Source organism: Podarcis gaigeae (assembly GCF_964106915.1).
Source record: "Podarcis gaigeae genome assembly, chromosome: 1".
Taxonomy (NCBI): domain Eukaryota; kingdom Metazoa; phylum Chordata; class Lepidosauria; order Squamata; family Lacertidae; genus Podarcis; species Podarcis gaigeae.
Genome location: NC_139678.1, coordinates 70364644 through 70382508, shown reverse-complemented (window position 1 = coordinate 70382508; position 17865 = coordinate 70364644). Strand labels below are relative to the sequence as shown.

The 17865-nt window shown below is 42.5% G+C and overlaps 1 protein-coding gene across 6 annotated transcripts in view; it reads right to left on the bottom strand.

Moving 5' to 3' along the window:
- Positions 1-372: 372 nt before the first annotated feature.
- Positions 373-17865, bottom strand: part of LMO1 (LIM domain only 1) — a 101421-nt gene continuing 83928 nt past the window's right edge. For all 6 annotated transcript variants that reach the window (XM_083754985.1, XM_083754988.1, XM_083754984.1 and 3 more), the window contains exons 3-4: positions 10929-11054; positions 373-830 (exon numbers count right to left, since the gene is read on the bottom strand). In XM_083754985.1, the coding sequence (XP_083611111.1) occupies positions 725-830; positions 10929-11054 (232 nt within the window). In that variant the 3' untranslated portion in view covers positions 373-724. The remainder of the gene's footprint in view (positions 831-10928; positions 11055-17865) is intronic.

The following is a 17865-nucleotide window of genomic DNA, read 5'->3' as shown; positions in this document are numbered from 1 at the left end:
AAGGATCGTAGCTCAATGGTAGAATACCTGCTTTGCATGCAGAAGGTCCCAGATTCAATCCCCAGCATGTTGTCTGTCATTGTAGACAATATTGAGCCAGATGGACCAATAGGTAGCTTCCTATGTCCCTGCTGGTTGGTTTAAATATTATTCAGTATTGAAGAGAAGCTCCATGAATGCAGAAATAAAAGGTATGTCATAGAGAAGGCTAGGATTCTTGGGCTAATGAAGAGCCCCAGGACAGAACTTCTCTTCTGCAATCTCAGACCACTCTGGGAACTTCCACGTGGAGAAACTTGTGTGCACTGAGTGACATGGCTTCTTCCTATGTGAACACCACCAGAGCAAATAATTGCTTAAAGATGGCCAGGAAACATTCATATTTTTTTTTAATTCACACCTGTAATAAAATTGCATTACATTTTTCATAAAATAAATGTTCCAGTTTATATACAGAAAAAACAGACTGTACAGAGCCCTCCCCCAAATATCCCCCCAAAAAACTCACGAACATACAGGCAATGCAGTGCTCAGCTAAGCAGGCACAACTGTACATCTAAAATTGTAACTGCTTTGTGTTGTGGGGAGGGGGGAAAATACTACAATGTATAGAGTCCTTTGTGGACCGAGAATTAAAAAAATATTGCAGGCAAGCTGACAGACGCCCTTCACTGCTAGTGCGGCTGAACGTCCATCCCACAGTGTTTCAGCAAAGCAGGGTTTGTTATTGAACTTGGGGCTCAAAGCTCCCGTTCAGCTGCCCCTCCTCATAGTCCATCTGACACAAGATCATGTTGTTCTTCAGGAAAAATTTGTCTCCCACGCAAAATCTAGAACACAGAAGAAAAAGAAGAGATCATTTACCTAAGGAAAGAAAAAATAAGAATCTCTTTTTCCTGACCTTGAGTAGGCAAGTAATGCATCATTTTTAAGGTCTTATGTTTTAGCTTCCATTGGCTTTTGAGAAAAACAGAAGTGGTTATGTTGTGCGTCTTTTTCCTCCCCACCTGAAAATATTTAATTTATTTACAAATACTTTTCTATTACCACCACATCAGGAATGAAAAACACTTCTCAAAGAGATGAACATATAATCAACACAAAAGCAAAAAGCTTTTTTTTAAAAAAGGGGCAGTGGGAATCAGAAGAACACAAAACTGGGTCGTATGGCAGGGTAAGCTTGTATAGATAAAAATGCTCCACAAAGATAGATTCAGACCACGCTTTTTGAGCTGCTATGAGCTGATTAAGAAACCCAAGAAGGGGGATTGGCCCTAACATTAGGCAAAGTTAGATGATTTGGTTCAAATGGCAAGTTTTAAAGGGCATAAAATGATCACTAATTTGGCTTATGATCATATTTTTAAACACCAAAGTGAGGGGTAGGAGAGAAAAATGTCATTAAGATTTTCTGCCTCTAGCATCAAAAGGTCCAGAGGCCTTCAATTATAACTGTTAATTGGAAACGTAAAATTAACCTGGTGATCTCAGGGGCCACAAACCAGGCTTATTCAACTTGTTTGGCCCTGAGTTTGCAATGCATCAGATGCTTCTGGCAATCCTTTAATAAATCAGCCCCTTTATGTTTAGTTACACACTCTCTCTCAGTGAACTATGAGAGGTCCAGTACCAGGCTGAGACTTGCAGGTGAGAACTGGAAGATTTGCCCAGGTAGTGGGCAGGTGGGGGGAGTCAGGACCATGGACAGCTCACTGTGGAGCAGGATGGAATTCAGGCCCAATACAGATTCAGGTCAGATAGGGTGCTTCCATATGGTAATTTATTGTGGACTCAGGGCTGATCCTGCATGCAACTTTTGCACAGCATCCATATGACAGTGATCTCATTAAAAAATGATGTTCTGTATCATTTTTAAAATTTAATCTGGATTTTCCATTTCTGGGGGAAATCTGATAAGTAAAAAAATAAAAGAATCGCAAATAGTAAATGCAGAATAAATTAGGGAAGTGGGGAATGGGAGGGCATTTTGATAAGGATGACATTATGTGGTGGGTGAGAAAAGCTCGCAGCACAGGGTCCACAGTAAATGGCTGTGTGGAAGCATCTTAACTTGTGTTCTGGTGTTTTATGTCCAGCCTGACTATCATGTTCTGCACTGAGCTGTCCGTGGTCCTGGCCCCTTTGCTTATACACCTGCTGAACACTTCCAGTGCTCATCTAAGGTCTCAACCTGGTACTGGATGTAGGTGGTGCCTTCTGTCTTTAAATGCAACTGGGTTCTGCACACACACAAAGACATGAGTCCCCATTCTTTGTATCACTCATCAAATTATAAAGGGTCTGACTTACGATCTCTAAAAGTGTAACCCCTCACAAACACCCACACCTTCATTCCAAGTCTGCCATAAATCTGCAAGCCCCTGTTGGTACTGAACCTAACTGAATTTGCTAAACCTTAAAAACAAGGATCTCCGTTATTACATTCACCTGATATGTAGTCTAGTTGACAGAAACAGTAGTCTGAAAGAGCCATGGCCGATGCTTATCTTAGTTACCAAATGAGAACTTGCAATGGAACTGTCTCTTCTCTTAGCCTTTTCCCATCTTAAAACTTAACCCATGTCTAAAAGGTAAAGGTAAAGCACCCCCGACAGGTAAGTCCAGTCGCGAACGACTCTGGGGTTGCGGCGCTCATCTCGCTTTACTGGCTGAGGGAGCCGACGTTTGTTCGCAGACAGTTTTTAAGGGTCATGTTGGCCAGCATGACTAAGCCGCTTCTGGTGAAACCAGAGCAGCGCATGGAAATCTATGTCTAGGTAATTTTTTTCACATTGTATATGGAATATTGCACCAACATAATATGAGCCATGTGCTATTTATTGTCCTAGAAGACTCACTCCAGCTACAGAAGCTGAGGCTGCTGACCATACTCTTAGGCTGGGGGTGTTGTTTATGTGGTTTTGCTGGGTGGGGGTTGTTGCTGTTATTGAAATTAATTTTTTTGTATCTTTATTTTTGATCTTATGATTTATGTGAAAATTGTTCTGTTTGGTTGTGTACTTTTTGATGTTTTATTTACTGCTTGACTACTTTTGTTATGTATGGGATTATGCATTTTTTTACATGTTGCAATCCCCCCTGAACATGGTTCCAACTATGGAAAGCCAGCATACAAATAAAATGTTGTAGGTATGTATTTCCTTTGACATTCATGTTACTTTTGATGAATGATGAGTAAGAAATGCAGTCTCCCAAAGCACAATTCTCCCACCCACACATTAAGCAAGACATGCTGAAGGGAGAGCTGGATCATGACAGCTAATCCTGTCCCTATAGGTGTACCTTATCTCCAGTGTCTTCACATTAAAAACAGGGCTATGCACACATAGCATTGGCCACTTGTGAGATCATTTAGGTAAGGCTGAAATAACTTTGCCAGGCCCATAACAAAGACTAGCAGCTGAACTATAGGCACCAAGGCAAACTGTCTTCCTACTTCCTACTTTCCTGGGATGAAACACTTGATTGTATTCAGGGCTGTGCAAGAGGCATAATTTGAAAGGCAAGGCTAGAGAATACTTCATGCACACCAAGTGTATGACTGGAGTGGAGGTGTCAGCCTTTGCACTTTGGTGGATACTTAATGCATTTTCTCTCAACCGAGGGACCAAGAACCTGCTAAACACACTGGAAGATAAGCTGCTCTCTGGCAGCAAGAAACTTGCTTATATCACCAGAGAGTCTTGCTGCTAAGCTTTGGAAAATGAATTTGCAGTACTCAAAAGTAAGTCACACTGTGTTCAGTGTGGTTTACCCCTGAGAAGATGGACTTCGGATTGCAATTTTAGTTTCACTGGGACCTACTTAAGCTTTTGGCTTAAGGAAGAGTCACACATTTATCATCAAATGTGTTGATGAGGGCTAGAATTATCCTGCAGTATAAAGGAAAGTGAGGTGTCGTTCCATCAAACACCTTCATGGATTGCATGCTTATTTTTCTTAGTCCTAGTGTGCTCATGACTTCAAACGTTTGAGAGCTTCAGTCCCATTGCAATACAGATCGAGGTACCATATCCAGGAAGCAATAATCATGGTTCCTTCTCATTGAATATCACCTACTGAAAAGGGTAATGATCGTTCATCTGGCTTATGTGGGAGACTCTGATCAGCATGTACGTGTGGACATCGGCATATATGCAGTTGAAGCAGCAAAAGAATGTCTTCCCCTTGTCCCCTGTCATCAGTTTCAAATAATGCCTAGGTCAGAAGTAGTCAACATGGTGGTCTGCAGATGTTGGGCTGCAACTCCCATACCCACAAGCAGCATGGCCAATGGTCAAGACCGATGTGGATTGAAATCCAACAAGTTCTGCAGGCCACCATGTTGGCTATCCTCAATCTGGATGTTGCTTGAGAAGGATGGAACCAGAGAGAGGCAAAGCAGTTTTCATGCTGCTGCAGAAAAAAAATATAGACTTCACACAATAGGAAATTAAACCCTCCCGCAGCAAACCTGCACACTGGGGAAATACTGGTTCTACTTAGCACGATGAAGTATCAGCGGTCTTGGTGACAGCTAATTTTCTTCTGACCCTCAGGTTTGCTGGCAGCTTAATTTGATGACAATAGGCAAGAAGCTTATGGGTTCAATGGGGAAAGGGTTAATTAATAGATCAGGTAAGATTCAGTTTGGTGCCCTATATGTATTAGCCTTATGAGAATTTCAAAACTCCTTTCAATACTACTGAGCTCTATGATTTTTGGGTTTCTATCAAGGAGATATAGACAAAATAATTATCACACCAGCTAAAATCCGCACCTCAAAATCTGTTGTGAAAAGTGCAGGGCCTCTCCAAGTGTTTTGCTGAATTGGAAAGGTTTCCCTTGCTGACTGAAAAACAGACAGCTGCTGACTCGCTACATATTTTTGCCTTAAACCAAGAAGCAAAAAACTGAAGGAGTAGTAATGCAAAATGAAGATTAAAGTCTTGCCACCGGCACAAGTGCAGCGCGCTTGACAGCTGCCTCTTGCCAAATCAGCGGAGGTTTCGAGGAGCAGGGATGGAAGACCTCGCAAAGCATGGAGAAGAAATGTGTTATGTTTTAGAAATGACATTTTGGAAGCTCCCCGACTAGAATTTCAAAGTGGGGTCAAACTAGCCCCCCCCCCGGCAGCTGGGCTGTGTCATATATTACATGGCAGCAGATGTGGGTTGGACATGGGGAGGGGGAGAAATTCAGTCAGTTTGCATTTTTATGCGAATCTACCTGATTTTCACCTTCCAAACTGATGCACACTACTCTGAATTTTGCAATGTAGTTGTCCAACCCAAAAATACATACAAAAAAGGTGTATATTGGTGTAAAGTATGCACCAAAATGCAGGTCTTAATCAGAATCATATACAAAAATGCATTATATATGGGGACATTGCTGGTAAACACACACCAATGAGTTTATTTGTCATGTAACAACTCTGGATACTCAGTTATAGTGTAGTGTTGGTAACGCCAAGGTTGCAGTTACAGATAGGTAGCCGTGTTGGTCTGCCATATTCAAAACAAAAAAAATTCCTTCCAGTAGCACCTTAAAGACCAACTAAGTTAGTTCTTGGTATGAGCTTTCGTGTGTATCTGAAGAAGTGTGCATGCACACGAAAGCTCATACCAAGAACTAACTTAGTTGGTCTTTAAGGTGCTACTGGAAGGATTTTTTTTTTTGTGTGTTTTGGCCAAGGTTGCAGGTTCGATCTCCGTATGGGACAGCCGCATTTCCCTGCATTGCAGGGCGTTGGACTAGATGATCCTCAGGATCCCTTCCAACATTACAAATCTATGATTTCCACGATATTCACTTAAATGGGTTCATTTGGAGAGAGTGCAGAGATTTTCATGCAGCCTGGGGCATCCATATCATGTGAGATAACTGGTGTGCCTGAGGACTTGGTGAAAGGAACCAGTACCAGATGCAATGAGTAACCATCCACTTCATATGCTTACTCAGAAGTTAGTCCCACAGAGTTCAGTGGGGCTTGCTCCCATGTAAGTGGGTGCAGAAGTGCAGCCTGAATCACCTCAGAATCAATGACTTGGACCCTAACTGTCCATTCTGCAAATACACGGTTCCAGAATGGCCTCTAGCTCTCTGGAGCAGCTTTTCAGAAAGCGCAGAAGGCAGGGAGAATCAGTAGAAATCATTTATTTTCATTCTGCTGGCATGAGCTTCTTTTTTTTAAAAAAATGAGGTGTCCCATTCGCAGTCACTTTAGGAACCAATGTTTAAATTTATAACATTTGTTTAAAGCAGCAGGTAAATTGCCTTCAGGATTCTTTTAAACACTGCCTACAATTCTTGAAATGAGGTTTAGGATTTAAAAGGATTTTTTTAAAAAAACCCAAAAAACCCTAACAACAAATAAACCGAACAAACCCAGCTCTCATCTAACAAATTGCAATAGAGTTATTGCCAGGAAATATTTTAGAAGTAACAGTTAACGCTGACAGTAACACTAACAGTGCACTGTGGAAGATAATTAATGGAAATAGAGTGCTGAAGTAGTTTTGAGTTTGTGGTTTAAAAAAAACAGTGTGCTAACAGCACAGACAAGTCATCTAAAATGAGTCTAACTTTTGATCATATATCTGGGTGACATATATTTTAGGAAACCGGCGGGGGGGGGGGGAGGGACGACCTCTTCCATGACACACTTTTTGACGTTTCTCAAGCACTGGAGTTGTGGGGTGTGTGTGTCACAGGTGTGTGTGTGTGTAAAGGCTATGACTTAAGAGAGGGGTGGGAGATCTCTGGCCCACCAAATGTTGCTTGACCATTGGCCAGTGCGCCTGGGACTGATGGAAGTTTGAGTCCAACAATATCTGGAGGGCCAGGGGCCACCCGCCTCTAACTTAACGCCCTAGAAGTAACATTCATTCATTTAATTTATGAAGCGCTTCCCATGAAACAAACTTGAGGAAATTAACAACCAAAGCATCTTAAAAAATGATAATTAAAAACAACACCATCAATAAAAACACATATAAAAACAATTTCAAATCCAATTGACAAGGTAGTATCTGATTTTGTTTCCATCCCTTCAGGTCCAAGGAACTTCATTATTATGTGCTTATCTCCCCCTTCCCTTCCAAACTTTGGAAAATATGCTCCACATCCTGGTTTGGATCTACTTATGAACTGGTTTTTTATTTTATTTTTTTAAGGAATTGTTTTCAATGCTTTACATACATGGAATTGCTTATATGGTTCTTTCACTTCAAGATGCAATTAAGAAATGGAATCAAATAAATACAGAAATAAACATTAATCTAGCCTTTTCTTCATTCAGTAGCACCGAGAAACTACAAAGTATGGTTGCTGGGGTGTTGGTCTTGGACTGGGGAGAGCTGGGTTCAAATCCAGAAGAGCTATGCTAAATCCTCTGCAGGTGGGCCACTGTTGCTTACTGCAAGAAAGATGCTGCAGACCTGGCTCCTCCCCAGCCAGGTCAGCAGGAGCACTAGATTGGTGCTGCTGGCGCATTTGCACCCCCCCTGACCTACCTGCCCCTCCCTCTCCCCATTTAAGCAATGGTGTCTGGGGCGCTAGCATGGCTCCACCCTAACCAGCAAGCTCCTTCTGCTCAAATCTCTGATGAACCATCTTTGAAGATAGGGGATATCATAATCATTGAATGAAGGGTTGCTAGGCGGATAAAATAGAATAGCTCCACGAATGCTTGGAAGGAGACGATATAATTTTACAAATAAATAAATAAATGGAGGATTGTGATGCTTAAGGCTGAAGCTGCAGTGACTGTGAGTACAAGTCTATGTCTGGGAAAGTCGGAAAAACTTCAGCTTTGCCTTATTTCATAGAATGTCCAGACCATCAACTCAGCCAACTTTTCTCTTCATTTTTAATTAGGGTTGCTAAAGCTTTGTGAACAAGCCTCAGAAACTCCACTGTGTACTAAAAAGGTCTGCTGCGATGAAAGAAAGTATTTTTGTTACCATCATAGTACTAAAAAACTGTCAATACGTTTTCCTCACATACCTTTGGTAAAGGCCCCACAAACACATTTAAAGTCGGGGCAGACAGTAAGATCCTACATTCTAGCATTTTTCAACAAAGCTGGACACAGAAATGGGGATATCTATCTGAACCCACTAGATGTCACTAGAACCTCAGTGGAATAGCCTATCAAATGGGACAGCTTGATTTATTGAGCTTGCTTCTTTCATACAGAAAGGCAGTCTACTCCAAACAAATAATGCCAGCTCCGTGCTTGATGCAGCCTTTTCAATAACAGCCACCCAAAAAGACAGAATTCCTGATACTCTTAACTTCGGATATGTTCTGTTCCCCGCACCTTTCTGTCAGGGGAAACTACACTGACTTCACCGAAAAGCTAAATTATTTCATAGAAATGGTTGAGAAGAAATGCACTGGGTTTGCACTCAAGGGAGCCTGCATGGATGTGGAGCCAAGGGGTTTTGAGTAAAGTGAATGGATTCATCATGATAATGATGTTCTTTATGGCCAATCCACACGCCCACTGGTCACTGCTTTTAATATGATGTGGCCAAAAGGTAAGCACCCTTCACATATTAATCTGGCGAGGGTGTTTCCATGGGATTACCAGGGAGCAGGGCTGTGCTGCTGTCTCTGTTCCCTGACTGTTCACCTGCACTGTCAAAGCCTATGTGTGACTGGTTGCTTATGCGCAGGTGCCCATGTGATTTGGGCTCTGGAACACATGGAAGCATACATGAAAGGAGCTACTTTGACAGTGCAGGTGTCTATGCCAACATGTGGACATTCAGAGGGCCAGCAGTGCAGCTCTACTCACTGGTAATCCTGTGGAGACCTTTTTGTGCATGAAGGTCTGTTGTCCGAATGTTTTGTCAAGCAAAAACGGATATGGCTTGCTAATTCCAAACTTCCTTAGTGTGGTGAAGCAACAGCAGCAACATGTCAAGCTGCCAATGAGCTGAGCTTTTTAGATTACCTGTTTGGCACATATAAGGCTTAGAGGTTTTTTTAAAAAGTATATTAAGAGGTAGAAATAAGGTTTATCTGGGTTAAAGTAAGGCATGCATATGGATTTGTTGTTTGAAAGCAAGCTTATGCTAGGATGCCAGCTGAGTGGTTTAATTGTGTGCAGGAAACAGGAAGTGCTCCTACTTCCTGTCCTTCAGACTTCTTCTAAATGTCTCAAGTTTCAATTAGACATTCCTCTCTGTGATGAGATGTGCGTGTTTATAAATGTGTTGAAATTTGGGAGCCAGACTGGGATGCGCAACTTCTCTGTGATGCTTCTGCTCGCAACTCTGTAGGAGAAAGTTGCAAAAGTTACGAAGAACTGGAAGCTTAAAAAAATTGTGCTTCCTTTCCCCTCTACATGGTGTGGTGTCTGGAACTATTCCAAGAGCACAATCCTATACATATCTATTCAGAAATAAATCCCATTGAATTAAATGGGACTTAAGCACAGGTAAGTAGGCATAAAAATGGCAGACTTAACATGGTTCCTAATTCACAACACACTGATGTTCCTCTTTATTTAAAGCATTTTTATGGAAACTTGATTCTGAATTTCCAGTACTGCTACATTTGATATTGGACATTGTCAGATTCTGTTTCCTCACAGTTATCTGTACCAACCTGGTGCCCTCCTAATGTTGTGGACTACAATTTCCATAATTCCTGAGCACTGACCATGTTAGCTGGGGCTGAAAGGAGTTTTAATTCCAAACGTATGTGGAGCACCAGGCTGGCTACCCTCATTTGCATGAAGCATTTCCGCCTTCTCTTTAGAGATACTGAAATACTTTTTAATTAGAATAGATGTCTCTGTAATTTTGCAAGCAGCCCTGCCTGGATTGCATGCTGTCTTGCTCCTGAATTTGATCTAGCTTAAAGCCTAGACCAAACAGCACCTTGAGTGCAAAGATCATCTGCGTGGAAATCTCAGTATGTACTATGAGGGTGTATATAGCAGGGCAGCATTGTTTGTAGCTGCTTCATAACTAACAGATTTTCCCTCTTTTCCTGCCTTTGGAAACTCACTGAAACCTGAACCTTTCTCAAAAGGGCTCCGAGACCAGGCTGGCCTTGTGTAGAGTTTGGAATTTTAATGTGACAGGACTCCTAGGTTTGATGATTATGTGTCATTGGGAAATATGGTTGTTATCTGAGAGAAAAGCTCCAGGCCCCAGCTAACCCTCCTCAAATTAAACCTTAAGTGGATACCCTCCTGATATCCATGCACAACATACAAGTCAACCACGGTGCATTAAAAGCTGCAGGACACTTCAGTACAATGGTGATGCGAAGCACGCCAGAATAGCGACTGCGCTCTTCATTATATAGCGTCTCCTATTATAGCTTGCCTTTTAGGCACACATGATATGTCCCACTTAAAGCTGCGCTCTGAACAGACCCTCCCGACCGTGCGGCGAGCTGATGGGGCTCTGCGAGGAATTATTCTGAAGAGCTCTCTTTCCTTTGACTCTTCCAAGCCCGGCCTCCGAGCCTGTCAGATGCCCAACTTAAGTAACCTCGATTTAAAACGTATTTATGCCAAGCCATCCTCATATCAATGGATGTGCAGCAGACCGACAAGAAGCTTGGCTTTGAAGCTGCTCATTCAGTTGCCTCGGTGCCGCTTAAGACCACCTGCTAGCCTGCAGCACAGCACTCACTTTGTTTGTTTGTTTGCTCCTGCCACAATCCAACCTACCACCAATTCCGCATGTTGGCCTATCAGGGGAAAGGCTCCAGTGTTCCATTAGCAGGTAAAATGACTCACCCAGCAGTGGCAATTTGAAGGCCTGGGAGAAGGTGATGGATATCAAACCGTGAGCCAGACTTTCTTGTTCCACTGGGATCAGGGGTGGGTGGGGGGTGGGGAATAACTTGCATTCTTTCTTTCTTTCTGTTCTGTTCATATAAAAGCCTCATGTCCTCACCTCTGGTTGCAAAGCTGGCAGGCAAAGCAGTCCAAATGGTAAACATTATCTCTGGCCCTCATCACCATCTCAAAGGCAGGGATCAGCTTACTGCAGGCAGCACAATTCCCCGTGGTCCCAAAGAGCCTGCCAAGGAAGCACAATCATTAGAAGCCGTTTTAATTAAATGGCGGAAGGACTAATTAAGTGTAATTAGCAGTATCAAATACTGTATTGCACCAATAAAGAGAAGTTGCCGTCCCTTATTTCGCTGACCAGCCAGTGTGTGGGAATGTGGGCTGAAATGGCACGGAGAAAAGAAAAAGGGAGAAGGAAAAGAAAGCTGGGCTCCTTTGCTCGGCTTCTGAGCCTCCTGCTAATTGACTGCCTAATGAAGTAATGCATTTTGCACACAGAGCACTATTTTGGGGCTTCCAACATCTTAGTCAAAGCAATCTAATTGCCCCCCCCTTATGCAAATTAAGAGCATCTTTGCAGAACATCTTTACAGGCCCCTCTTTCAGTCCTTCCGCTTTCTAATTTGCTATTCTTTCATCAATTCCTACTGATTTGTTAGCTATATGGGTGTGTGTGGGTGGGTGGGTGGGTGCCGGGTATGGTTTTTTTTTTGGAGCACTGGATGTAAACATGTTCCCTGTGGGCCACAATTTGCCTTTGTTATAGGCAGAAGTTGGGTGAAGTTAAGATACCTGGGAGGCAGAGAGAGCAAAGTTTATTCTACATGATACTTAATTTTTTCAGACTGGGGATGGTGGTGTCGGTGGGGGCATTTTCATTCTAGAACTAAACACTGAAATAGGATCCTATGCTGATGGGACCCCAGGGTGATATCAATCAATGCAAGTTTGGTTTGGCTCAAAAAACTCATCTGAATTATTTCACATTCAGTCATTTAGTGCTGAATTGGAAATGCAAGTGCAGAACAGATCCCATGACTGCTTCCACGTGGATCAAGATCACTATCTACCACATCACTGGAGGATTTTCTAGGACGTGGAGGAGTTGTGATCTGAACATACATGGGCATTCGCAAAAGAAGAAGAAGAGTTTGGATTTGATATCCCGCCTTTCACTCCCCTTCAGGAGTCTCAAAGCGGCTAACAACCTCCTTTCCCTTCCTCCCCCACAACAAACACTCTGTGAGGTGAGTGGGGCTGAGAGACTTCACAGAAGTGTGACTGGCCCAAGGTCACCCAGCAGCTGCATGTGGAGGAGCGGAGACACGAACCCGGTTCCCCAGATTATGTGACTGCCGCTCTTAACCACTACACCACACTGGCTCTCCAGAAAGCTACTCAGCCCATCCATATCCACTGGAAGAGTCAAATTGACTCCATGTAAACCATGTTTACGTGGTCCAAAGTCTCCCTCTGAGAAGAGTCCAATCTTCCCACAGTTAAAATGTTAAGAATCTTAATTGGAATCTCAACCTGGAAATGAATTTTGGCAAAAAATAGTGTTGCTTCCCTCTTAACTCCTTTCTCTTCAATTTCTCAACGAAAGTAATTCTTCCTCTACATCAATTGGTTCCACCCCACCCCCACCCCTGGTCTTTGGAGATAGCTTTTGTGTCAACACAAATGCTTTGCCAACTTTGTTATCTGCTTCCACAGATACTGGCTGCTTTCAGAGCATGACACTCCAAGAAGTACGGTTTGCTCTTCCAGGCCCACCTACAAGTCCTTGAAGATCGCTGCAGCATCACCAGCACATGAAGAATGCATCACAACAACTCTTAAAAGGAGGCGGGAATCTCTTGACAATTACGACACAAGGGAAGTTCACCGTATCTCAGTCGTAGACCACAAATTTTGTACTCAGAAGGTCCTGTATTTTCAGGCGAAAGAACCATAAGTAGCAGGGCCTGCAACCTCGGGGAGCTATGGCCAGTCAAGAGTAGAAAATGTGGGACTAGATGGACCATTGGACAGACTCAATATAAAGCAACTTCATACCCGGTCAGATTAAGTTCCTCTTTAACAATAAATGTAGGCAATAAATAGCTTTATTTGAAAGGCAATAGGTTAGATCCTGATTGAGCGGGTTAAACTTTTAAAAATCAGTGGGATTCCACTCTTTCATGTCTCATTTTTCAGGCAGATTTCAATGGGGCGTAAGTACAACTAACTTACTCTAGATCCAATATGATTTATTATGTAATTACTACAGCTGTGTGGAAGACAGCGTTCTGTTGCCTTTTCCAACACACAAGAGCTAAACCTCTGTAGTTTGCAAATGACTCCACTTCAAAGTTTGTATGACAATGGTGCCAATCAATTGCTAGCTACACTTTAAGTAAAAAATACTCAGTAACAACTAAAAAATGTGCTGATTTAGTATGTGAGTATGAGTCTGTGATAAGGTCTCTCTTATGTGTTCAAAACCTGGGGAGATGCATCCGTCTCCTCCTTCATTGTTGACTTTCAGGAGGAATCGAAAAACATTCTTGTTCACCCTGGCTTTTGATAACTGAAAGATACTGGCCGTGGCAACCTTGAAATTAGCAGCAGTGATAGTTTGCCATTGTGTTTTTAGATGTTCTATATGCTTTCAAATGTTTTAGTTGGTTTTAAAATTGGTTTTGTTTTAATTTGTATTGTTTCAACTTGTTCGTGTTTGCTGCTATAGAAATGTAACAATAATAACTGTAATTGATGCTTACATCTTTTATAGATGTAGGCTACCTTGAAGGGGAAGGCTCTTTAGGGCCAAATGCGTAGATAGAAATGCTTGTATATATAAATATTAATATGGGTCTAGTGCTATTGCTAATATTTGTGCTTTTAATCCTGAAGAGAAAAATCTTCACTGCTTTCATCCTCACAACAGACTGGCAAGATGGTTCATTACTATTCTCATTTTACAGATGGGGAGCTGAATCTGAGATTTGTTGAAGGCCACACACAAGAAAGCTGTCACACGGATGCTACTTAAACCCAGATCTGAGTTCAGCTTTTCATCAACCGTGACGCATCCTTGCTTCCATTATAACTGAGCTCAGGCTGTAGTCTACCTCGACAGAGCCTTGAGAATCATGTTCCATCAGCGACTGGGTGCCGGAGTAAAAATATGCATCATAACCTTCTGATGACCTACTTCTATATGGTCTTACCATGAGGTGATGGGAAAAGTTACCACAAGGTCAGAGGAAAAACATTGTCTAGATCTGCGTGAAACCAGAGTTTCCTGTGCAGCCTGTTCTTGGAGAAGTGGGAGAGTATTTGAAGCTTTTGTCTCTTTCTCAAACAAAGTTAAGAGTATTTGTGCACGACTCTGAAGATCCAGAGTCTCTTTGTCCAGAGTTTTAGTGTCAGTCCTCTAACTTGCGCTTTAAAATAGAACCAAGCAAAAATGGGGCGGCTGGTTCAGCGGTGGAGCAAGCTGATCAGGAGCCTGGAGTGGCGTGTGTACCCTGCACCCAGGGGCGGGGCCAGCCACCCGTGGGGCGGGGAGAGCCAGGTCAGGATACTCCATGGGGCCTCTGAGGAGTCTGCCTGCCTCCTACGCTCAGCTGCCCTACAGATGAGGCAGCGGGCGGACTGTTTGGGGCAGCGCGGAGACTGTGTGCGCCCAAACTACCACATCACCCCCAGGAGAGACGCATGGCTTTGGCACGCTGCAGGCCTTGCAGTGAGTGCCGCCCGGCATTTTGTCACCCCCCTCAGGGGTGACACCCGGGGTGGCCTGCCCCACCGCATCCCCTTCCTCCGCCCCTGGGCTGGTTGGCACAACCTTTAGCTCTTTGAAAAGGCCTCCTCCGTTTCAGTAGTATTTCTTGGGCGAAGGGGCCCACACATATGAATGGGACAAAATAAATCTGGAGGACACTACACTGGTTACCCCTACTTAAAATATTTGAGAGATAGCCTTTTCTGATGCCCCAGCAGTGAAGCCATCACTATCTCCAAAGGTTAGATATGAAGATCAATCTATTGCATGTTTACTCAGAAATTCATCTGTGTTAGCTGGATTTAGGCCTTTGGAAGTTTGTTTTGAATTCCAGCCTAAGTCAATTGATAATGAAAGGTCTTTATTTGCATTAGTTTGTTGTAATGACTACGTTGAATGGATTTTATCCTATTGTTACTTTACATTGTTTTAGCTCAAGCTGTTATCTAACTTAATGGCCGCTATAGAGAACAACAACTTTAAGCAAACAAGTAGAAAGAGGCATTAAATGAATTTTGCAATGAAAGGGAAACAAAGCCAGGAAATGACTATGCAGGGCATTTCACATCCCTCAAAAGTCATCCCACTGAAAAAGGAACCCCACAAATATTTGAACATTTCGAATCTCACATGAATTTGTTCAAACAATGTGCTTTCTGGGGTCAGCTGAATATGATTTTTTGCCCCAAACAGTGTGGTGTAAAGGATTCTAATCTTTACTCAGCTATGAAGCTCACCTTGGGCCAGTCATTATTTCTCTAAACATAACCTACTTACAGGGTTGTTGTGAGGTAAAAAGGGGATAGGAAGGGCCATGCATGCTACTTCCAGCTCCTTGGAGGAAAGGTGGGATAATAATAATAATAATAATAATAATAATAATAATAATAATAATTGCTGCTGCTACTGAATGACTACTAACTCATCAGGAAACTATAACATTGCCTCATCTTGATTTGGTTTGTGCTTTAGAAAGTATCCCCACTTCCTTTATCTTTGAAATGAGACTATACTTCTTTATCTTTAAAGGGACAGTAGTTCTATGAAAACTGGGAGGTAACACACAATGTGTTTATCAGACAGTTGCAAATTTGTGTCAATTTTGCCAATAAAATATAAGTATCACTGATGGATGCAGCTCAATTAAATTGCAAAAAAAAATGGAGGTTCTCAGCATTTTATTGCTGCACTCATATTAATCTGTGTTACTCTTCCAAATGACAAAGTTGACAAGTTGCTTTCATCTTTGAAATCAGAATGCTACCCTTCTGATCTTTAAAATATCCACATCGGTTACCATTATAAAATAAATAAATCACTGCCCTATATCCAAATGGGGAAATTAGAAGCAAGCTAATCCTAGATTTGTTCAGAGCGCAATGCCACTCCATGTGCGAATATAAAAAAATCCATTATTCATTAGCATCACAGTTGTGTGGAGCTCAATCTAGATTAAACAAAAAAGGGGGGCAGACAGCACCATCTGCATTGTTAAACAGGCACTTTTTGTCACCCTTTGAATTAGCGGCTTCTCTAAATGGAAATGATGGGAAGTTTGGACAGATGTTCACTTAACTATTTAAACAGTCAGCTTAAGGAACATGAAAAATGTATTTGGTACTGGATTCACCTGCCTCCTTCCAGGGGCTTTGGGGGTAAGACAGTGTTAAACAGCTTTGAATGTTTGCATAAGATTTAAGGCTTATGTTCTGTCCAGCTGAAATCATGTTGCTTTTTAATGTCTGTAACAAATATAGCTCCCAGCTAGTCTGCGTGCTAATCTCGTTCTCGGCCTTGAACATTTCTTCCCACTCTTCAGTATATGGATATATCTCACTTACTCTAGCACTTCCAAGTTCAAATTGTCTTTTGTGGGAACGGCACAGAAGGGTAAAGTTGCTTGCATTAAAAAATGTCCTAGGATGTTCAACGAGCAGTTAGGTAATCTAAGTGGGGTTGTCAACAGGAACTAAGGGACATAAACGTAATACATCTGCTATGCGTTCTAGACTGAGCTCTTATTGGTCATGACTTTCAAAATGATGTACAAGGAGAATTTGAGGGCAGAAAACAAGCTTTGATTTTTCAACGCATTGGCTTGCATCCTAGAATAACTTACCTTAAATAAGTTCACAGAAGGGAAAGTTTCCATGAACTTTCTCCCCATTGCAGCCGCCACCACACCTATAAAGCCACTCTGGAGCCCTCTTAAGCAATGTGGAATGGGGTCCCAGAGGATTTTTGGGGATGAGAAGATGGGTGAACTTCCTTAAGTCAACTTAGCTTAGGATCCAAACCTTTCTTCCTTTCTTCTCCCCCACCCCCAAGATGAGGTGAGGTGATGACCAGCAACTTGGATGACTTAGACTGGGGGAACCTTTGGGCCTTCAGATGCTGTTGTACAACTCCCACCATCTCTAACTATTGGGATATTCTGTCTGGGGATGATGGGAGTTGGGGGTCCCAACAACATCTGGAAGGTCACAGGTTCTCCATTCCTGGATCAGTTACAATTAGTAGCGACAGCTAAATGGTTTGCTATTAGTAGCAGGTTGGGGTGAGGGCACCAAGAAATGATCCGCACCACACACTCCTATAGGCATGCAACTGGCCAAAGCTGGTAACAACATGTTGGAACAGAAAGACTTTGATTTGAACCAGCCTTCCACAACCGATGCCTTCCAGATGTTTTGGACCACATCTCCTATTAGCCGGAGCCAGCATGGTCAATGGTTAGAAATTATGAGTTGTAGTGCCAAACATCTGGAGGACACCAAGTTGGGGAAGGCCTTCTCAACAACAACAAACAACAACGCCTTTTCTTATGTCCCATTCTTCCCTTAAGGACTTCATCTGCCCCTTAGATTTTTTTTGCAACTCCATTTTCAAAAAGGGTGAAAGTGTCTGGATGTTTGCCATGTACCCACAGTTTGGTAATATCAGAAAAGCCATCCATATGTGTTCTCAAGTGAAGGAGGGGAGCGTGTCTCATGATTTATATAGCCTGAAGGCAAGGAATGTTTTCCCACCAATAAATGCATTTTCTTTTGATAACATGACCAGTTGTGCTCCTTTCCCTAGAGGATCTACAACAGGATATTGGAGGTGGTTAGGAGTGAGGGACGTCAGGATTTTCTTCCAGCAATAAAAAATCCTCATGACTTAAAATGTATCAAAACAAGGGAGAGGATCCTCAGTCCCTGTGACACCCCCCCCCCTCGGTCTTTCATACAAAACGCAATCTTGTCCACTCATATCAATAGATGGG